The sequence below is a fragment of the Salvelinus alpinus genome, chromosome 4 (assembly GCF_045679555.1).
Source record: "Salvelinus alpinus chromosome 4, SLU_Salpinus.1, whole genome shotgun sequence".
In the NCBI taxonomy this organism is placed as follows: Eukaryota; Metazoa; Chordata; class Actinopteri; order Salmoniformes; family Salmonidae; genus Salvelinus; species Salvelinus alpinus.
The window spans coordinates 31,573,381-31,596,686 of NC_092089.1; the positions used below are offsets into that span (position 1 = coordinate 31,573,381).

The window sequence follows — 23,306 nt, forward strand, 5'->3', positions numbered from 1 at the left end:
TTTTCAAGACCTCTGCAATCCGCCCTGGCATGCTGTCAATTAACTTCTGGGCCACCCACATCCTGACTGATGGCAGCCCATTCTTGCATAATCAATGCTTGAGGTTGTCAGAATTTGTGGTTTTTGTTTGTCCACCCGCCTCTTGAGGATTGACCACAAGTTCTCAATGGGATTAAGGTCTGGGGTGTTTCCTGGCCATGGACTGAAAATATCGATGTTTTGTTCCCCGAGACACTTAGTTATCACTTTTGCCTTATGGCAAGGTGCTCCATCATGCTGGAAAAGGCATTGTTCGTCACCAAACTGTTCCTGGATGGTTGGGAGAAGTTGCTCTCGGAGGATGTGTTGGTACCATTCTTTATTCATGGCTGTGTTCTTAGGCAAAATTGTGAGTGAGCCCACTCCCTTGGCTAAGAAGCAACCCCACACATGAATGGTCTCAGGATGCTTTACTGTTGGCATGACACAGGACTGATGGTAGCACTCAGCTTGTCTTCTCCGGACAAGCTTTTTTCCGGATGCCCCAAACAATCGGAAAGGGGATTCATCAGAGAAAATGACTTTACCCCAGTCCTCAGCAGTCCAATCCCTGTACCTTTTGCAGAATATCAGTCTGTCCCTGATGTTTTTCCTGGAGAGAAGTGGCTTCTTTGCTGCCCTTCTTGACACCAGGACATCTTACAAAAGTCTTCGCCTTACTGTGCGTGCAGATGCACTCACACCTGCCTGCTGCCATTCCTGAGCAAGCTTTGTACTGGTGGTGCCCCGATCCCGCAGCTGAATCAACTTTAGGAGACGGTCCTGGCGCTTGCTGGACTTTCTTGGGCGCCCTGAAGCCTTCTTCACAACAATTGAACCGCTCTCCTTGAAGTTCTTGATGATCCGATAAATGGTTGATTTAGGTGCAATCTTACTGGCAGCAATATCCTTGCCTGTGAAGCCCTTTTTGTGCAAAGCAATGATGACGGCACATGTTTCCTTGCAGGTAACCATGGTTGACAGAGGAAAAACAATGATTCCAAGCACCACCCTCCTTTTGAAGCTTCCAGTCTGTTATTCGAACTCAATCAGCATGACAGAGTGATCTCCAGCCTTGTCCTCGTCAACACTCACACCTGTGTTAACGAGAGAATCACTGACATGATGTCAGCTGGTATTTTTGTGGCAGGGCTGAAATGTAGTGGAAATGTTTTTGGGGGATTCAGTTAATTTGCATGGCAAAGAGGGACTTTGCAATTAATTGCAATTCATCTGATCACTCTTCATAACATTCTGGAGTATATGCAAATTGCCATCATACAAACTGATGCAGCAGACTGTGTGAAAATATACATTTGTGTCATTCTCAAAACTGTACACAATATGCATGCAGACAGTGCAACACAATAGACAAGACGTGTGAATAAGTCTCTTACATGATGGAGACTTACATTGAATCCCACTCCTCCCTTCTTACAGCACAGACAGGTGAAGAGCAGTAAAACAAAGGAGACGAGCCCCGAGCAAGAGATGAGAATGACGACGTAGGGCGGAGAAGAGAGAGACGCAGCCCTGGATTGAGAGACTGAGATATGGCGGGAGAGAAAAGGAGTAGAGGAAAAGGTTAATACGGTTAATCGGCCAGGTAGTACTTCCTGAAGGAAACACACAGTTGTTAGGTTGAAGTGTTGGTGAGTGGATGAGTGAGTGGGGGAAAGAGAGGCTTCAGAGAATTGGGTTGAAAAAGGTCAAAGTCATTGTTACATATTGAGATTGAGGAGGAAAACCGTTGGAATTGTTTCAATAGAGGTACGTTTGAGACAAAGCGGAGGATCCCCAATGAACAACTGTCATTGGAGTTTTGGGAGAAGCAGGAAAAGGAAATCAACTTTGGAGGAAAGTCAGGAAACCATCTTCGGAATCAATAAAAGAGAGGAGAGAGCGGAATTAAAGTTAAAATCAGGGAAGTCTACCATTCCGGTTAGGAAAGAGGGGGGAGGAGGGAGGGGGGTACCAAAAAACAACATCCCTTCCAGGAAACACAGTTGAAAAGCAGGGAGGGGTGGCGTCGTCATTTTGGGGAAATTGCTACCGGGGGAGGGTTGGAAAATTGGAAAAGAATCACTCAAATCAGGGAGGTTGGCTACCTAGGTGAGAAGGAAGAGTTTGGGGCGTTTTTTTATATATTTGTACCTCAACTTGGCCGTTTGTGAGGAGCGAACCATCTGTGAAAAAGAGAAGGGGGAGGGCAGGGTGGTTAAAAACCCTTCACAACAGGCTACTACTTGTTTGTTGTATCTTTAAATTTTAAACCCTCAAATCAAAACCAGCATCGCCACAATCAAAAATGAATATTTCTAGATGAACTTGTTGTCAATATTATTTGTTTTTCCCCATATACAATTTTACAAAAACACTTCTCCAACTCCCGAAGGTGAACCTCTGAGTACACATACTTGTCAATACACTTGCAAGTCAAGTGTCAATTCAGTACAGTACTTATGAATATCAACCACAGGGTGAGCATTTTCAGTGTCATTGGAACCAGAAAATGCAAGTACCAGAGCTACTCTGTTTTCCCCTGCTCATCCTATTCCATCATGCCCTGTATTCATCACTACTTCTAGATATTGACTCACTATTACGACACAGTAATGAATAATGCAAAACCAAATGTACGTTTCCCCATCCATTTCATGAGCTCATTGATTACTGAAAGCATGGTGTGGAGATGCATCAACAGTCCAATAATAGTCAAAACAAAAGGCTTTAATTGATGTTTACCCTGTTGGTAGATCAATGTGTAAGCTTAACTGTGATTAACAATTCTGGCACATCCTCTCCTCTGCCTCTCCCTCTAGACAGTACACAAATCTTACAGAGACGTCCAATAACACACTGAAAGGGAATCCAATCACAAATAGGCTTTTCTGATCAATGGAATATTTTCATGAGATCATTCATGAGTGGAAAATGCAAGTTACCCCTAAAAAGACATTTATGAAGCACTTTGAGCACTTCTTTAAAATATATAAACAACACAATTGAACATTGTAATTAGCATTAAGGATGTTTTGAGCTCAGAAGTTATATGTTGTATGATTCCATCCTTCAATGGCTGTTTAATGAGAAAAACACTCAGACCTCTATGAAGGCCTAAAAACAGAATGGTCCATGTTATTCTAACAAATTCAAGAGTGACGTGTAAATTCTAAGTAAGAAAAGCTACAAAAAATCATGAGTATGAATTTGAGAAAGATACATGAATTATTGGCTCATCATAAATGTGTAATAATTTCGTTGATTTATGTACTGGATTGGACTGCAGCCTATGCAAGCCTATGGCCTGGCAGTAGAATTACATTGGAAACTGTTAAAATAGGAAAAACATGTTGGCCTATATGAAATTCAAACTCTTTCACATAAGTCTATGTAGAATACAATAATATTTTATGTAGCCTATCCATCGGCAGTATAGATGCACAAATCCTGGGCAATTCTATTATTCTATCCCTAGACAGCTGTCCAGACATACACTGCATATAAATAGGTACACATAGCAGGGGCCTATTCCACCAGCTCCAGTTTACAGCTCTTATCAAAACAATACACCAGAACAACATGACTGCAAAAGACAATACACAAACAAAACACTGCGATGCCTAATAAAAGGAGGACAAAATAAAACGGATTTTGTGGACTTTAAATGGAAATTCAAAGATTTTTTATCATTAAACCCAAGTGGGATAATATAGGTTTGATATACACATGAACGATACAGTGGCGATTAATTTAATATTCATTGGGCGAATTCCCGTTTTGACATGCCATCGATACTATTGATAAATATCACCGAAATAGGGTCGCAGATCCTACCGAATTCTCCAGGCTACTTGATGATAATAATGTGGCCATTGTCTTTCTGATTTCATCCCCAGTGTTATAAAGGCATATTGCCTACCATAGCCTAATCCTATCAGCCAAGAAAGATACAATATATCGTATTATTGTTGAGGCTGTCTCGGTGTGTTTTGGCCGTAATATTTCCGAGTACCTATTCATAACCCTCTAATCTATCCCCTCTCCCACCTCCCCCTCTCTTCTTTCTCCCAGCGTCAATATCATTCCAGCTCACCGACACCACTCACATTCTCTCTGCGGGGCTCCAAGGGCTCTCTCCGGGTTGAAGTACGACAACATCCCCGCCAGCACTATCACCCAGCAGTGTCGTCGCATCGTCGCGGGATCCACCACCGCACAATCATTCGAGCGACGCTTTCGGTCTTCTGCTTCTCTCCGCTACGGTATCCTGGTCTGGCGCTGTCTTCCCCCGCTAATAAAGAACGTCTCCTTGTTGTTGTGTTCCCCTCTTCCCCTCCTCCGTTTGATCCCCCTCTCCTAATCCGCAACTAAACACGGTGTAAGAGACGCTCTTTTGTGCATCCCGTCCTGCCAACCCATCAAATCCAGAACCGTTACATCAGTGGTCTCTCCACAAAAACGGCGACGAAAACAACAAATAACCCCAATGAGGTCAAACCATCCGCTATTTTTCCCGTTTCGGCTCTTTCCCGACACCAGTACGAGGGCGACTGTAGTATTTATCTCCCGTTAATCATCGGCTACGTCAGACAAAAGTGAGCTTGCATTATCATGGTTCGCCCGTGGTTTCATGCGAGTGCGTCTGTCTCGCTTCTACACTGCTGTCTCGGGCCCGTTTTATTTCGCGGTGCTGTGCGTCTGTGTATGTATGCACCTGCTAGAAAAATGTATGTATTATACTGCCCCAACTCTGTTTTGTAGCACAATCTATTGAAATTGCTATAGTAAAATGTTTTAGGTTAATCATTTGGGTGGAGCATGGATATGGGGTATGTATAAAATAAGCAAAATAACGGAGAACACAGGATTTTGTTATTTGGCAGGCCTAACGTTTTTATTGAATTAATTGAAATGGAAAATGTGCAATAATAGTTGAGCCAACCACCCTAAACTCTGTCTACATCAGCTTGTTAAATAGAACAGATGCATGTACACACACACCTCCTAAATTGGCACATGCTATTATCAGAAACAAAAAAGACATGAGACTTGAATAGACACAATTACATTTGTGACACAATGTTGCCATCAATAGTAAAACATCAAACACAGTCCAACTTGAACAGTGGTCTTGTGTTGTGGAGCAAAATGATCTCTGTATTGTCTCACACTTGAGCAGGGTGCCAGACAGACACCAACACTACACTCAGCTGTCCCAAATCTCTTGATTGGTTTCCTTTCTTTTTCTACCTCATTAGAAATAACATTGATCATTCAATGTCAACAATCATCAATACGTCTGCTTAGGATACTCAGGATAGCCTAGATGTTATATAAATAAACAATGTGGCATTTTTTGCTATTTTTGTACACATCTTCACTAGTTCAACAACCTACAGTGTATGCCTACACGCATAACTCCATGTTACTGCAAGAATAAGCTAAAAGCACTGGCTCACATTTCACAACAATAACCTTCCAGGCTCTCTAGTCCTTGTCAAAGTCTTCGGTGTCTTTCAAATACTGCATGATGTATGACTTCAAAAGATACCATCTCTCCAGGCATTGCGGTCTTTCCTCTGCCTCTTGCGGGCCAGCTCTGGGAAATAAGCACTGTTGTACGGCATTTCCCTCTCCTCTGTCTCCCTTGGTCGCTCCTTCTCTTTCCCTGTTCCATTCTTCTGGTCCAGCAAGGCCTGGGCTCTCCTCTTCTCCTCCGCCTCTCTCTGCAGTCGCTCCGCTCGCAACCTTTCAATAGAGCTAGAAAAGAGAGAAGAGGTGGTTACCATCAACCATACATGTTTATCCAGAGGCTCAGTACACTTGGTTGTGCACTTGTCCACTTGGCTCAGTGTACTTGGTCTCTCGGATATGCATCCAAGTGGAGTTGAAACAATAACAAAGAGCCACCCCGCCCTTTTCGGCACTAAGCTGAAGAAATGTAACCACTCAAATTCATAGACAGAGCTATGGATGCAAGGACTGACCATACACAAAATGATAGTTATAACAAAGTTGGGGCAATATAGTATTTGTTTACATATACTTGGTTTACAAACAGAGTTCTGATGCGGTATGACAGTTAAACTAAGCTAATGAGGCATTTATAACTTATATTCTTCAAGAATGATTTGGTACACATAATTAATTTAGAAATCCAAAAATGTATGTAGCAACTGCTGATTGCCCCTTTAGGTCAAAGCTAATTGGTCTTATGATTTATTTATTTTTAAAACACCCCCAGACATACAGATAAGACACCTAGTCTTGATAAAGACTTCTCACCTTTCTCCACCACTGCTTCTCCTCTCCCCTCTATCCCTCTTCTCCTTCTTCTTACTCTTATGTTCTTTTCTATCCTTCACCGCCAGTGCTTTCTTCATCTCTTTCAAGGGGTCCAGCATGTCTTTCAGTCGTCTGTCTCTCTTCTCCTTCTCCTCTTGACTGAGTGGCAGTCTCTTTCCATTGTTGTCTTTCTCTTTCTTCTTTTCTTCGTCTTTCTCTTCTTCCCGGCCTGTTTTCATGTACCATGGAGTTACCTCTGTCCCAGGTTGGGGGCCTAGGGACACTAGCAGACCAATAGCACGCTCCTCGCGCTCCTACAACAACAGAATCACCATAGCATTAGAATAAGTAGAATATTATCATTCAAAGTAATGATCTGTGATGTGAGGAATCAGGACCAGCTATTACTATTTGGAAAGTTCAATACATTTATTCACATCTCATTCTCTGATCCTTCCATTGATGTGATAAGCATCAGTCCATTAAATCTTTTCAAAAATCTTCCATATTAGCACCGAACACTCCATGATATTTAAATTCCAATATGAATTCTCAATTGCCAACATGGTACCCACTGACATTCAAAATCTTAAACTGAATTGGCCAATCTTTGTTTAGAAATGGCTCTGGACTAAATTAACCAGGCACTGTCATTGGCTGGCTAGATCCACTAGAGAAAAGCTTTGAAGTGTGTTACTAGAGCGGGATGAAAAAACCAGTAGCCATGTGCACAAAGAAACTTGATTTCAACACAGGTGAAGGGGGAAAAGCATAACAGAATGACAGGAAGGTCACCTTTTCATCTTTCTGGTCTTTGAGGTACTCTGCGTTTCCTTTCTTCTCAGACGACTCCTCCAGAGGAAATAGATTGAGGTGTTCCACCACTCCTCCACTCCCCTCCCCTCCTCTCTCACCTCCCTCTCCTTCATCCTTCCATCCTCCAGACTGTTGAAGTGCAGCTCGTGACTTTTGTCTCAGGTGCTCTGTTCGTGCCTAGAGCAAAGAGGTTACTTACCTACATAACATTCAATTGCAATAATGAAGTACATATACACATTTATATGCACTTTTATGACTTGATACTATTTTAACAAAGCCTCTTACATCGCTTCTCTTAAAAAAAATCGCACCTGTCATACACCGTATCACACAAAGTTTGGTTGTCACTTCCGACCATGCTAAATCAATTATGAGGAATGTATCAATGTAGCAATTTGGGGAGGCAACGTTGCTATGGTTACCTCCTGCTCTGCTCGCTCCACACGGCGTTGGACCTCTCGCTCCTCTTCTGCGGCTTGTGCCTCGTCTCGACGCACGCGCGCGACGTTGTCCTTGTTGCGAACATGCCAGCTCTTTTTAGGTAGAATATTCATTTTTCTCCTTAAGTCGAGTGTTTGTTTTGATCAGGGCTTGAACAGTTAAACAAAAATGTGTCAAAACCGTAACATGCCCTGACTTCTGTTGTTTGCAATTCAGTCAGTCTCTACTGTAACTCCAGTTCGCTAGCTAGCTAACGTTAGCTAGTCTTAACCCATTTCCTGTAAAAAAATAAAATAATTTTAACAGCTATTTCAATCACAGAGATGTAAATTCTGACACTGGGCTTTGTACAGCTGTTACCGAATGAATAAAATATTTGCATAAAACCAAAGAAAATATATTTAACACATCTGAAAGGTAAACAAGCAACCAAAAAGCTATTCAACCACAACCGGATATACACACCCGAAAATATAATTACGTCATAACGTCTACGTAACTAAATTTTGTAGAAATTCTCTCACGGGTCAGCAGGGGGCGCACGTTGCACATGACAGAAATAATAATATCATTTTGTTCCTTATAATTTTGTATTTATTTCAGAGATCTACATACACAAGATACTGAGATATATATATGAGAGCGAGAGAGAAATTGTTCAACTGAAGAACATTAAAAATATATGTAAACAATATTTAAATCAATTTAGAAAAATAAACACATTTAATGTTGTAAAGTAGAGGTAGCCTCTTTTAGAATCCGAGAGTGAAAGACTTACACTCTTAAATCTAACATGTAGGTTCAGCATTCCCGAACAGTCCTATTACAAGTCAGAATGTTGAATAATCTTTATTTCAACTTGCTTTACCTGTTGTCCGCTGATTGTGTCCTTATTTCGGGAAGTAACAGACAAAATATCAACAGGGAAGTGTTAACCTGACTTTCAACACGCTGGACTGGTCTGTATATTCGTTTGTATTTTCAGTACTGGTACAATTCGCACATGACAAACACTTGCACAATATGTAAGTAATGGCCAAGCTTAACTGAATCACAGACCGAACGTTGTCGCACACAATCAACTGGCCAAATTTCACAAGCACTTCAAGTTGATGGGTGGGTATAGTTTGTGGAACGTTCCAACAGGAATCTGTTCCAAAAACTTCGTAAAGTATAATTTTGTATACAAAGTAGCATGATATATTCACCTATATAACTAACTGCCGAATAGGCATCAACTCACCACGTAGCTTATTCTTAATGTTTATCCATAGGCTACCAGAGTGAGGACAGACATTTTTCGGAATAAACAGTGGTGAGTGAAAACCGAATGAAATAGCCCACTCCCTACCCGGTATCTTATTCTGCCGCTATGCAATTTTGTATCCGTTGTTTGCTGGCAACCTTGTTATTTACTTACTTTTTGGAACAGATTCCTGTTGGAACGTTCCACAAATTATACCCAGCTCACTGAGAGGGAACTTGCTTCGGTCGACAACGTTCGGCTACTGTTTACATAATGTGCAACAATGCCTCCGGAGATTGAAAATACAAGCGACAGAACCTACCTTCGCCGCAAAAAGTCGGGTAAACAATACTTTCCTGTGGATATTTTATTTCCACTTTCTACGGTCAAAAGGACGGACAACCGGTAAGTGTACATATAATTGTATTCAACATTCTGGCTTGTAGAGACTCTTGCCTCTTTTTAGGGCGACTTCTTTCACACTGAATAACCATGGGGTAAACACGGTTACAGTCTGATGTTTAGGCAAGAGGCGAGGAAGAGAATGCAAAGGCAATGAACATGGCAATTGATGTTACAGGTATTATGAGAGAGAAATAGAGTAACAAACTAAATATTTAATATACTAACCCATAGCCCCGTGGTAGTCTCCACATTTAGATTAGTCATTTAGCAGAAGCTCTTATCCAGAGTGACTTACAGTTGGTGCATTCATCTTAAGATACCGTAGCTAGGTGAGACAACCACCACTCAATCATAATAAGTAAAACTTTGCCTCAAATGTAGCTATCGCACACTAGAGAGTGACAATTGTAAAGTGATTTGTGAAGGTGTAGATATGTGCTTTGTGCTATTGCCACATGCAAAACCTATCTAAGCCTTTCAAATCCACAAGAAGTGCCTTCAGCTGGGATATGGGCCGTGGGTTTGAGCCTGGTGTCTGAGTCAGTTTGCTACACCAGTGTACAATTGGTCCCTTGTTGGAATCCCCATCTCTCTACTCAGCTCTTCAATCTGCTTGACCAGGAACTGCTTATCACGTCCCTCCTGTTAGAGTTAAACACACGTTATACAAGGTTAAGCTTGAGTATGGGTCATGGACATGGTTTTGTTTCAAACATATTTTTTGCATCATTATCATGTCATGTAGGACTTCTCCCCATCCATCACTTACCAGTTTAAGCTGGGCCTTTAGCAGATCAACACTCTTCACATAGACTGCGGCTAGAGCTGCTACGTAACACAGCACCACACTATCAGGACAGGGAGACAGAGGAGAGCAATGTTTATGCAACAAACACAGAATGTTATGTACAGGAATCTGAACACATGGAAATAACCCATGCTGGCCATATGAGTCTATGCAGATATGGGCCTCCCATTTGTTGAGTTACAGAGCAATATTACATCATCAAACAAGGTAGATAGTAACACACTGACCCATGTACCTGCAATGGACAATCGGATCAGTAAGACTAAATCACTCACCAGGAGAAAATGATGAGATCAGTAAGACAAGGTGACTCACCAGGAGAAAATTATGAGATCAGTAAGACAAGGTGACTCACCAGGAGAAAATCAAGAGATCAGTAAGACAAGGTGACTCACCAGGAGAAGATGAAGAGAGGGATGGAGAAGGCCTGGGAGCCCATGTAGAAGATGAAGTCCTGTGTTGTCAGGGAGAGAGTGTAGAAGGTGTTGGGAACGATACTCCACATCATAGTGAGAGAGCGGAACGGACCACAGCTCATAGAGGGATGGATCCTGAGGATGACATATCAACACCCTCACCATCTACCACCACTACTACACCTGGTCCATCTGCCACTACTATCCCTGCACTGTATAACAGGCTTCCTTCCTGCTGCAGTAGAGATAGAGGCTGCGTCCGAAGTGGCAGCCTATTCTCTATATAGGGCACTACTTTTGACTATAGGTCCTGGTCAAAAGTAGTACACTATATAGTGAATAGGGTGTCATTTCAGACGTAGGCAGAGTCACTCACTGGGCCAGGCTGTAGATCATGGCGACGAGGGCGAGGCCCCAGCCGAACAGCAACACCACCAGGAAGAAGATGGTGGAGGTGGTGGAGCGGAACGTCTTCACCGCCGGACGACAGTTAGAAAACAGAGTGACCCGGAGGAGGAGGAGAGATTAAGAGGAGGGGGGTTACTGTGGTTGTGTAGTGAAGGGAAACTGATCTGGGGCCAAACGTTAACTTTTCCATTATTGGTACAGTATGGAGAGCAGCCTGACCTTCTTGTAGTAGAAGAGGATGAAGAACTTGAGTGTGTTGATGAGAGGCAGCAGAGGGCAGAACAGAGCTCCGGTCCACACCACTGTCTGACCGTAGACCTGACCCAGCACATTGGGAGGCACCAAGAACTCCTGACGACCTACCCACCGGGTCAGTGCACAGGAGTAGTGGTCCACAAACAACCTGCCACAGTATGGAAGAAGAGATTATCAATAAATGTGATAGAGGATGACTAGCTCATAGATTGAGTTACACCACAGTAGGGTGTACAGTGTTCACTACCTGCGTGGAAACTCCACCAGGATAAGCATGGCGATGGTAATGAGGAAGGCAAACAAGGCCAGTTTGTACATCTCCTGTCCCACACGCGTCTCCCAGCACTGGGTGGCAGCAGCAAGACAGACAGACATAGCATGGGTGGGAAAGAAAATAGAAGATGATGCAACATGGTTGATACCAGTTCTGTACTGTAGGTAGAATCGGATGGAGATATCATCTTTTCAGCCTTTTCTAGACCAATCTGCTAAACTAGACCCTGACTGCTACCCAGGCTACCATGGTGTTATAAGAGAGTGGTTACTGGATATTCCTTGTTGTTGTACTGGCAGAGCTCACATTTTGGACTGTCTTTAAAGCAGGTGATCTGACTCCACAGAGTAAACAGCAGCACTCCCAGACTTATCATATGCAGAAACACTGACCTGAACACAGGAGGGAGGGACACAGGCAATATTCACACACACAGAGACATACACACACGTATGCACGCACTTGAATCCAAGATGGCGTAGCAGTCAGATGTCCTTTGTCCTCGTCCTGTCCCGTGTATATATTTTTTATATATTTTTCTTCGCATTTCTTTTTATATATATATTTTTTCTTCTTAAAAACTCAACTTCAAAACACTCTCCTGCAACCTACCTCACCAAATGTGGTGCGGATGTGTTTTTTTTTCTCCTCAAAGGTATTATTCACCTCGTATCCGAAATCTACAACAGAAGCTAGCCAGAAGTTAGCCAGCTCACAAGCTAACGTGAGTAGTTCAGCTAACCACAGCTAGCGCTTATCAGCTATCCTTTAGCTCGGAAAACTATTGCCAGTTTTGTACAACGCGACTCAGACCAGAGCATACCAGACCTATTTTCTCTCCATATCCCCGGATTTTTACCGCAAGCTCTGGACATTTACACCTGGATCTTGCAGCTAACTAGCTGCTATCCGAGTGACTATTGGCTAACATCAATTCCGGAGCAAACACCAATTATCCCGGAGCTAGCCAGCTGAAGAGTTCCATCAGCCACTCCTGGGCTACAATCACCTATCCGGACCCGTTTTACTGCCGATGCGGAGCCCCACCGGGCCTTCACGACTGGGATACCGACGTTATCTGCCCGAGGGAGTTATTCAACTGGCCCCTCCATCGCGACGTAACCTGAACGCCCATATGCTAACTGCGGCCCGCTAATCGTTAGCTGTCTTGAGCATATCGGCTGCTATCTGAACAGGTCTATCGAACAATCTTACGCCGCGGGCTAGCTTAGTGGAGGCCTCACTGCTCCATCTACGGCTGCCCCCTGGACACTATGATCACTTGGCTACATAGCTGATGCTTGCTTGACTGTCCATTAATTCACGGTACTCCATTCCGTTTATTTGTGTTTTATCTGTCGGCTCTGTGCTTTAACTCAGGATCTGTGTGTAGTTAATCCGACCCTCTCTGCCTAGCCGTCGCCATTTTTACCTGCTGCTGCTGTGTTAACTGACTAGCTGCTGTTATCTCACCTGTTGTTTTAGCTAGCTCTCCCAATCAAGACCTGCAATCACTTTATGCCTTATTGTATGTCTCCCTCAAATATCAATATGCCTTGCATACTGTTGTTCAGGCTAGTTATCATTGTTTTGGTTTGCAATGGACCCCGTAGTTCCACTCTCCGTACCTCCGATACCTCCTTTGTCCCACCCCCCACACATGCGGTGACCTCACCCATTGAGACCAGCATGTCCAGAGATACAACCTCTCTTATCATCACCCAGTGCCTGGGCTTGCCTCCGCTGTACCCACGCCCCACCATACCCCTGTCTGCACATTATGCCCAGAATCTATTCTACCACGCCCATAAATCTGCTCCTTTTATTCTTTGTCCCCAACGCTCTAGGCGACCAGTTTTGATAGCCTTTAGCCGCACCCTCATCCTACTACTCCTCTGTTCCTCGGGTGATGTGGAGGTAAACCCAGGCCCTGCATGTCCCCAGTCACCCTCATTTGTTGACTTCTGTGATCGAAAAAGCCTTGGCCTCATGCATGTCAACATCAGAAGCCTCCTCCCTAAGTTTGCCTTACTCACCGCTTTAGCACACTCTGCCAACCCTGATGTCCTTGCCGTGTCCGAATCCTGGCTTAGGAAGGCCACCAAAAATTCTGAGATTTCCATACCCAACTATAACACTTTCCGTCAAGATAGAACTGCCAAAGGGGGAGGAGTTGCAATCTACTGCAGAGATAGCCTGCAAAGTTCTGTCATACTTTCCAGGTCTATGCCCAAACAGTTCGAACTTCTAATTTTAAAAATTAATCTCTCCAGAAATAAGTCTCTCACTGTTGCCGCCTGCTACCGACCCCCCTCAGCTCCCAGCTGTGCCCTGGACACCATCTGTGAATTGATCGCTCCCCATCTAGCTTCAGAGTTTGTTCTGTTAGGTGACCTAAACTGGGATATGCTTAACACCCCGGCAGTCCTACAATCCAAGCTTGATGCCCTCAATCTCACACAAATCATCAAGGAACCCACCAGGTACAACCCTAAATCCGTAAACATGGGCACCCTAATAGACATTATCCTGACCAACCTGCACTCCAAATACACCTCTGCTGTCTTCAATCAAGATCTCAGTGATCACTGCCTCATTGCCTGTATCCGCCACGGGTCCGCGGTCAAACGACCACCCCTCATCACTGTCAAACGCTCCCTAAAACACTTCTGCGAGCAGGCCTTTCTAATCGACCTGGCCCGGGTACCCTGGAAGGATATTGACCTCATCCCGTCAGTTGAGGATGCCTGGTCATTCTTTAAATGTTACTTCCTCACCATATTAGACAAGCATGCTCCGTTCAAAAAATGCAGAACCAAGAACAGATATAGCCCTTGGTTCACTCCAGACCTGACTGCCCTCGACCAGCACAAAAACATCCTGTGGCGAACTGCAATAGCATCGAAGAGCCCCCGCGATATGCAACTGTTCAGGGAAGTCAGGAACCAATACACGCAGTCAGTCAGGAAAGCAAAGGCCAGCTTTTTCAAGCAGAAATTTGCATCCTGTAGCTCTAACTCCAAAAAGTTCTGGGATACTGTAAAGTCCATGGAGAACAAGAGCACCTCCTCCCAGCTGCCCACTGCACTGAGGCTAGGTAACACGGTCACCACCGATAAATCCGTGATAATCGAAGACTTCAACAAGCATTTCTCAATGGCTGGCCATGCCTTCCTCCTGGCGACTCCAACCTTGGCCAACAGCCCCGCCCCCTCCGCTGCTACTCGCCCAAGCCTCCCCAGCTTCTCCTTTACCCAAATCCAGATAGCAGATGTTCTGAAAGAGCTGGAAAACCTGGACCCATACAAATCAGCTGGGCTTGACAATCTGGACCCCCTATTTCTGAAACTGTCCGCCGCCATTGTCGCACCCCCTATCACCAGCCTGTTCAACCTCTCCTTCGTATCATCTGAGATCCCCAAGGATTGGAAAGCTGCCGCGGTCATCCCCCTCTTCAAAGGGGGAGACACCCTGGACCCAAACTGTTACAGACCTATATCCATCCTGCCCTGCCTATCTAAGGTCTTCGAAAGCCAAGTCAACAAACAGATCACTGACCATCTCGAATCCCACCGTACCTTCTCCGCTGTGCAATCCGGTTTCCGAGCCGGTCATGGGTGCACCTCAGCCACGCTCAAGGTACTAAACGATATCATAACCGCCATCGATAAAAGACATTACTGTGCAGCCGTCTTCATCGACCTGGCCAAGGCTTTCGACTCTGTCAATCACCATATTCTTATCGGCAGACTCAGTAGCCTCGGTTTTTCTAATGACTGCCTTGCCTGGTTCACCAACTACTTTGCAGACAGAGTTCAGTGTGTCAAATCGGAGGGCATGTTGTCCGGTCCTCTGGCAGTCTCTATGGGGGTACCACAGGGTTCAATTCTCGGGCCGACTCTTTTCTCTGTATACATCAATGATGTTGCTCTTGCTGCGGGCGATTCCCTGATCCACCTCTACGCAGACGACACCATTCTATATACTTCCGGCCCTTCCTTGGACACTGTACTATCTAACCTCCAAACGAGCTTCAATGCCATACAACACTCCTTCCGTGGCCTCCAACTGCTCTTAAACGCTAGTAAAACCAAATGCATGCTTTTCAACCGTTCGCTGCCTGCACCCGCACGCCCGACTAGCATCACCACCCTGGACGGTTCCGACCTAGAATATGTGGACATCTATAAGTACCTAGGTGTCTGGCTAGACTGCAAACTCTCCTTCCAGACTCATATCAAACATCTCCAATCCAAAATCAAAGCAAGAATCGGCTTTCTATTCCGCAACAAAGCCTCCTTCACTCACGCCGCCAAACTTACCCTAGTAAAACTGACTATCCTACCGATCCTCGACTTCGGCGATGTCATCTACAAAATAGCTTCCAATACTCTACTCAGCAAACTGGGTGCAGTTTATCACAGTGCCATTCGTTTTGTTACTAAAGCACCTTATACGACCCACCACTGCGACCTGTATGCCCTAGTCGGCTGGCCCTCGCTACATGTTCGTCGTCAGACCCACTGGCTCCAGGTCATCTACAAGGCTATGCTAGGTAAAGTGCCGCCTTATCTCAGTTCACTGGTCACGATGGCTACACCCACCCGCAACACGCGCTCCAGCAGGTGTATCTCACTGATCATCCCTAAAGCCAAAACCTCATTTGGACGCCTTTCCTTCCAGTTCTCTGCTGCCTGCGACTGGAACGAATTGCAAAAATCTCTGAAGTTGGAGACTTTTATCTCCCTCAACAACTTTAAAAATCTGCTATCCGAGCAGCTAACCGATCGCTGCAGCTGTACATAGTCCATCTGTAAACTACCCACCCAATTTACCTACCTCACCCCCCATACTGCTTTTATTTATTTACTTTTCTGCTCTTTTGCACACCAGTATCTCTTCTTGCACATGATCATCTGATGATTTATCACTCCAGTGTTAATCTGCTAAATTGTAATTATTCGATTTATTGCCTACCTCATGCCTTTTGCACACATTGTATATAGATTCTCTTTTTTTTTTTTCTACCATGTTATTGACTTGTTTATTGTTTACTCCATGTGTAACTCTGTGTTGTCTGTTCACACTGCTATGCTTTATCTTGGCCAGGTCGCAGTTGCAAATGAGAACTTGTTCTCAACTAGCCTACCTGGTTAAATAAAGGTGAAATAAAATAAAAAAATAAAACACACACTGGTTGAGTGAAGATCTAGAAAAGCGATAAGGTCACACACACACTAACCTAACGTAGCAGGCGTAAAAGAAATGCCTGAAACTAGGGACTCGACAGAGGCTACACACACACACACACACACACACCTGAACAGTGCCATGATGATGGTGGTACTAGGAGAATATCTCTCAAACAGGGCTATCTGGTCACACATGAAGGGCACAACAAAGTTTCCTGTTGTGATGACGATGGAAGGAAGGTAAACCCAGAACAGGCCCAGAATGCCCTCTGCTCCAACCTGCGCCTAGAAACCACAGGGAGAGGGGGCAAAGGTCAACCAGAAAAGGTTAGAACAGCCCCAGGATACCCACCTCCCTGTACTGACTCAATATGACATGGAGAGGATGAAAGGCCAAACATCCAATCAATAGTTTTTGTTTTGTTTCTTTGTGTTTTTGACTGACCTGGCTAAAGACAGTAGCCTTGAAGATGCCAAAGAAAGCTCCTCCTATGAGGGCGAGGGAGACGAGCATGAGGAAGATGCGTAGAGAACACAGACCCACTGTCTGACCTAAGGTTAGATACAAAGCCTTTTTCTGTAGCCTCTCCTCCACCAGGTCCACCTGACAGAGGGAGGAGACAGATAGAGGAGGGGAGAGAGAGTGGAGATGGGAGGAATAAAGGGGAGAGATAATACAGAGAAATTAGAGTGGAGGAAAGAGGAGTGCATCTTCAGTGACCCTGCAGTAAGAGGCAGAGCTCCTACCTGTAGCTGGTAGTGGATGCTTTTCTGTTTGAGTTGGGTGGCCCGGTCTTCCTGGCAACCAAAGTCCCAGCCAGTGAACACCATCTTGCTGCCTGTTGCCACAGCAATGCGAAGTGCACTCCCCATGCTGTACAAGGGACCAATCGGAGTGAGGGGGGGGTCAGTAAGTCATTAGGGTTAATGTCCATTCTATCCATTTTATTTCTATGCAGATGGAAGTGTAGGGCATTCCAGAAGGTACCGTGTGATGATGCAGATGAGACAGAAGGCGAAGTAGAAGACGGAGGTGAGGAGGTAGGCCAGGGGCAGGTTGTAGTGGAAGCCACTGCTCTCTGCCACGGTGTTGTTATAGTAACCATAGAACATGTAGGAGTACTCCATGAAACCCTGGGAGAGGGAGATAGGTGGAGGGTGGGAAGTGGTGAGAGTGGAGCCTACTAGACTAGAAGCGTACCAGACTTGACAAACCCACAAAATTACACAAACCCACAAGCAGACACAGACTACGTTTTTTTAAATTTATTTCACCTTTATTAAAACAGGTAGGCCAGTTGAGAACAAGTTCTCATTTACAACTGCGACTTGGCCAAGATAAAGTAAGACAGTGCAACAAAAACAACAACACAGAGTTACACATAAACAAACATACAGTCAATAACACAAAAGAAAAGAAAAATAGAAAAATCTACGTACAGTGTGTGTAAATGTAGAAGAGTAGGGAGGTAGGCAATAAATAGGACCTAGAGGCGAAAATAATTACAATTTAGCATTAATACTGGAGTGATAGATGTGCAGATGATGATGTGCAAGTAGAGATACTGGGGTGCAAAAGAGAAAGAGGGGTAAGTAATAATATGGGGATGAGGTAGTCGGGTGTGCTATTTACAGATTGGCTGTGTACAGGTACAGTGATCGGTAAGCTACTCAGACAGCTGATGCTTAAAGTTACTGAGGGAGATATAAGACTCCAGTTTCAGAGATTTTTGCAATTCTTTCCAGTCATTGGCAGCAGACAACTGGAAGGAAAGGCGGCCAAAGGAAATGTTGGCTTTGGGGATGACCAGTGAAATATACCTGCTGGAGCGCGTGTTACGGGTGGGTGTTGCTATGGTGACCAGTGAGCTGAGATAAGGCGGGGCTTTACCTAGCAAAGACTTATAGATGACCTGGAGCCAGTGGGTTTGGCGACGGATATGCTGTGAGGGCCAGCCAACGAGAGCATACAGGTCGCAGTGGTGGGTAGTATATGGGGCTTTAGTGATAAAACAGATGGCACTGTGATAGACTACATCCAGTTTGCTGAGTAGAGTGTTGGGGGCTATTTTGTAAATGACATCGCCGAAGTCAAGGATCAGTAGGATAGTCAGTTTTATGAGGGTATGTTTGGCGGCATGAGTGAAGGAGGCTTTGTTGCGAAATAGGAAGCTGATTATAGATTTAATTTTGGATTGGAGATGCTTAATGTGAGTCTGGAAGGAGAGTTTACAGTCTAACCAGACACCTAGGTATTTGATGTGGTCCACATATTCTAGGTCAGAACCGTCCAGAGTAGTGATGTTAGTTGGGCGGAAGCGTGCGGGCAGCAATCGGTTGAAGAGCATGCACTTAGTTTTACTAGCATTTAAAAGCAGTTGGAGGCCACGGAAGGAGTGTTGTATGGCGTTGAAGCTCGTTTGGAGGTTTGTTAACACAGCGTCCAAAGAAGGGCCAGATGTATACAGAACGGTGTCGTCTGCGTAGAGGTGGATCAGAGAATCACCAGCATACACAGGCAGACAGACAGACAAAAGTGTGTGAAAGGCCAAGGTCACTGAAAACAGAGCTGCATGGTTTTGCAGACTGAACTTCAGAGAAGTGTTGTTCTCTCTGCTGTATTCAGTATATCTATAACCAGTGGTACACAGGACTAGATTACACATGTTGTGTTTTCTCACCGTTCCAGAGAGTAAGTCCAGGAAGTACTGGTAAAACACCACCAGACCTTGAAGATTTGGATCATAGACCCTACACCCCTCTAGACCTGAGACACACACACACTTCACATATTCTCAGCTGTTTGAAGAAAAGCCAAGGTCACATTTGATCATGTTTCCCACCGCAGCCTTGGCACAGAATACCTCAGTTCCATAACCTGCTACTTTGTTAGGGACTCCATTCTCAAACCCATGAGAGAATACCAGTAACAACTGCTGCAATATTTGCAGTTTCAATCCCTCAATTCAATTAAAAGCCCATCCTCTTAAGGCAGATCTGTTGCCATGATACTGCTACAGGGAACAGTGAGAAGATATTGTTTTATATTGGAGACACACAGAATAATGTTAATAGACTGGACTGGAATAGAGATAGTGAATGTCACTACAATTCCATCACCCTTTAACCAATCATAGGCCTGGTTTGAAAATGCACCCTCCAGTGCTGGCCTTACCAGTGTCGTCCACTGTCATGTTACTGGTGGATCTGAACACGATACTGGGGATGAAGATGAACCCAGCAATCAGCAAAAACGACAGGAAGTTGAGCACCACCAGGAAGCGCAGGAACATGAAGTAGGACTGGACACCACCGCCAAAGTGTCCTGCAAAGACAGGGGTCACAGGGCCATGTTGTGAATGTGAAGGCAACATAATTAACAATGACACTAGCCCTGGAATGTTTTTAATATTTTTCATAATTTCATAATTAATTTAAATAAAAATAACATATTGGGATGCAATGTCAGAATGTAATACATTTCAAGTCCTATATGTGACATGGTACAGGGGTCTTCGTTTTTTAAGCCCATAACCATGTGTATGAGGTTATATTTTAGTTTCAAAGGAGATTTGTTTACAACTACCACGACTATCATGTGACCATGATTTAGCTCAATGCAGTAGAAATGTGTACAACCGAGGCCTTTTAGATATTGCTGAAAGCCTCGGGAAAACTTAACCTATATGTGAGGTGATTATGTATGTATTAACAAGTACATATAGTTATGTTCTGTATATGTCACATACAGAAGTTTACGTACACCTTAGACAAATACATTTAAACTTAGTTTTTCACAATTCCTGCCATTTAATCCTAGTAAAAATGCCCTGTCTTAGGTCAGTTAGGATCACCACTATTTTAAGAGTGTGAAATGTCAGAATAATAGTAGAGAGAATGATTTTTCAGCTTTTATTTCTTTCATCACATTCCCAGTGGGTCAGAAGTTTACATACACTCAATTAGTATTTGGTAGCATTGCCTTTAAATTGTTTAACTTTGGTCAAACGTTTCAGGTAGCCTTCCACAAGCTTCCCACAATAAGTTGGGTGAATTTTGGCCCATTCCTCCTGACAGAGCTGGTGTAACTGAGTCAGGTTTGTAGGCTTCCTTGCTTGCACACGCTTTTTCAGTTCTGCCCACAAATTTTCTCTGGGATTGAGGTCAGGGCTTTGTGATGGCCACTCCAATACCTTGACTTTGTCCTTAAGCCATTTTGCCACAACTTTGGAAGTATGCTTGGGGTCATTGTCCATTTGCGATCAAGCTTTAACTTCCTGACTAATGTCTTGAGATGTTGCTTCAATATATCCACATAATTTTCCTACCTCATGATGCCATTTATTTTGTGAAGTGCACCAGTCCCTGCTGCAGAAAAGCACCCCCACAACATGATGCTGCCACCCCCGTGCTTCTCGGTTTGGATGGTGTTCTTCGGCTTGCAAGCCTCCCCCTTTTTCCTCCAAACATAACAATGGTCATTATGGCCAAACAGTTCTATTATTCTTTCATCAGACCAGAGGACATTTCTCCAAAAAGTACGATCGTGGCCCCCATGTGCAGTTGCAAACCGTAGTCTGGCTTTTTTTATGGCGGTTTTGGAGCAGTGGCTTCTTCCTTGCTGAGCTGCCTTTCAGGTTGTCGATATAGGACTCGTTTTACGCTGAATATAGATACTTTTGTACCTGTTTCCTCCAGCATTTCACAGGGTCCTTTGCACTTTTCAGTATGACGGCTGCGTGGTCCCATGGGGTTTATACTTGCGTACTATTGTTTGTACAGATGAACGTGGTACCTTCAGGCGTTTGGAAATTGCTCCTAAGGATGAACCAGACTTTCTTTCTGAATTCTTGGCTGATTTCTTTTGATTTTCCCATGATGTCAAGCAAAGAGGCACTGAGTTTGAAGGTAGGCCTTGAAATACATCCACAGGTACACCTCCAATTGACTCAAATGATGTCAATTAGCCTATCAGAAGCTGACCCACTGGAATTGTGATAAAGTGAATTATAAGTGAAATAATCTGTCAACAATTTCTGGAAAAATTACTTGTGTCATGCACAAAGTAGATGTCCATACTGACTTGCCAAAACTATAGTTTGTTAACAAGAAATGTGTGGAGTGGTTGAAAAACGAGTTTTAATGACTTCAACCTAAGTGTATGTAAACTTCCAACTTCAACTGTACATACAGCCCAGGATATAGATGTGTATGTAGTTGATATTGGATTAACCATTGCCTGATTTGATTGAGTGATACAGTGTGATTGAATCTGTCACCTCCTATCTTATGCAGAGCCTTTCTCCACAGAGCTACGTAGGACATGACTCCCCCTGCATCTGCTCTGAACCTGCTCAGGGACTTGGCCTTGCTCCTTTTCCACGACTGCCAGCTAGTCACCACAGGCACACGCATCTGTTGCACCTCCCTGGAAGGGAGACTAGGGGGGAGGAAGAGAAAGAGTAAGTTCTTTTGGGAGAGGAGAGAAGTGAGGGAGCATAGTATGTTCGCCACCTTCAGGACAACAACAAAGGAATTGCACAGAGGCAGAGACGCTAGTAACTACTATGACCACTGAGGTCCCATACCGTATCGCTCTCTTCAGGCGCATGGTCATAGGCCGCTCTCTGAGGTCCTTAGGGGGTCCCGAGTCACCCTCCTCTCCCCCCTCCGAGGGGGGAGAACCCCAGTTGAACTGAGGGACATTCTGATTGGACACTACAGACTTACTCCGTAACCTCACCAACTGCTGGGCACCATGGTAACCGTGGGCTTGGAGAGGGCAGAGGAGGGCAAAGATATATACAGAGGAAAAACTATGAGTGATGTCCTGAGTCAGCCCGGAGTCAGTGTAGTTGATTGGTTGTAGTTTTGGAAGAGTTGCAATCTGTTGGTGCATTATACTTGTGTGGTACACATAATTCAAGCATATGTTAAAGTATACATTCTTGGAAAATCTCCCTTTACCATGTAATAGCATATTTTTGTATCGTACAAAACAAGTAATCCAAGGTGATCAGGAAGCAAATCACTGAACACAAAGGCACACCTGTAGCGATGAGACCGAACATACCACACCTACAAAACAGTAGTCTCACAGCTTACCTATAGTGGAGCTCTGTCTTTGTAGCTCACTGAACTCCATGAGACAGAGAGGATTCCACCAACACTTCAATACAATCAAACAGCCAGTCCTCCGTATCTCACTGCTAATTACAATGCTAATACATAGTTAATCCAGCATACAGGGCTAGCTCTTTTACAAGGTAGTATCCAGGAATCACTCCCCCTCAGACTTTGCTCCATGCAAATAACCATCTGCCACAGATACTTCCTTGTACGTTTAACCCATTCACTCCTGGTAGACTGTTAGGTTACACTCCACTCCGCTCCGCTTACATCCAACAGAACATGGACGTTAGTAACTAATGCAGTATCAACAAGCTGGGGTGTTACAAGACATTTGATGACTGGTTACAGGTTAGACCCATAACGTAATCATGTAGGAGTGTTTACTGTCTGTGCTTCAGTTCATAAACCTGTCTGTGCACTGATGTGACATGTTAGGTAACCATAGAGGCAAGCATGGGTGGGATTTGTGTGTTTGTGGCTGTGCGTGTGAGTATGTGCAAGGGGATAGGGGAACGTTGATAATTTTCAGGTCTGACAACTCCTATAGTAAGTAAAAACTATAGAATGAACCATGTCAGATCAGAAATTGCAAGAGAAATGTGCA

General features: G+C 44.2%; 3 protein-coding genes across 7 annotated transcripts in view; all 3 read right to left on the minus strand.

Annotated features, from left to right (window-relative positions):
* lmtk3 (lemur tyrosine kinase 3) overlaps positions 1–4,674 on the minus strand; it is a 58,912-nt gene extending 54,238 nt beyond the window's left edge. For 2 of the 3 annotated variants that reach the window (XM_071396583.1, XM_071396581.1), the window contains exons 1-2: positions 4,128–4,674; positions 1,416–1,564 (exon numbers count right to left, since the gene is read on the minus strand). In XM_071396583.1, coding sequence (XP_071252684.1) covers positions 1,416–1,564; positions 4,128–4,215 — 237 coding nt within the window. In that variant the 5' untranslated portion in view covers positions 4,216–4,674. The remainder of the gene's footprint in view (positions 1–1,415; positions 1,565–4,127) is intronic. The other variant, XM_071396582.1, reaches the window with a different exon arrangement.
* A 214-nt stretch (positions 4,675–4,888) lies between these two features.
* Positions 4,889–9,014, minus strand: leng1 (leukocyte receptor cluster (LRC) member 1). 3 transcript variants are annotated; one of them, XM_071395018.1, is made up of 5 exons: positions 8,345–9,014; positions 7,548–7,715; positions 7,102–7,299; positions 6,307–6,620; positions 4,889–5,781 (listed from the first exon to the last, which is right to left on the minus strand). In XM_071395018.1, exons 2-5 carry the CDS (start codon positions 7,677–7,679, stop codon positions 5,562–5,564), a joined length of 864 nt encoding a protein of 287 aa, XP_071251119.1. In that variant the 5' UTR covers positions 7,680–7,715; positions 8,345–9,014; the 3' UTR covers positions 4,889–5,561. The 3 variants fall into 3 exon arrangements, with proteins under 3 accessions (XP_071251119.1, XP_071251120.1, XP_071251118.1); XM_071395019.1 differs by having other exon boundaries at positions 8,810–8,996; XM_071395017.1 differs by having other exon boundaries at positions 8,435–8,701.
* Positions 7,675–22,839, minus strand: tmc4 (transmembrane channel-like 4). The gene is made up of 17 exons (XM_071395022.1): positions 22,676–22,839; positions 22,159–22,342; positions 21,850–21,998; positions 19,746–19,895; positions 19,252–19,337; positions 17,559–17,704; positions 17,318–17,444; positions 17,016–17,174; positions 16,698–16,855; positions 11,650–11,770; positions 11,352–11,449; positions 11,070–11,252; positions 10,818–10,949; positions 10,421–10,576; positions 9,987–10,065; positions 8,987–9,859; positions 7,675–7,844 (listed from the first exon to the last, which is right to left on the minus strand). The coding sequence occupies exons 1-16, from the start codon at positions 22,713–22,715 to the stop codon at positions 9,758–9,760; spliced, it is 2,070 nt and encodes a 689-aa protein (XP_071251123.1). The 5' UTR covers positions 22,716–22,839; the 3' UTR covers positions 7,675–7,844; positions 8,987–9,757.
* Positions 22,840–23,306: the final 467 nt, after the last annotated feature.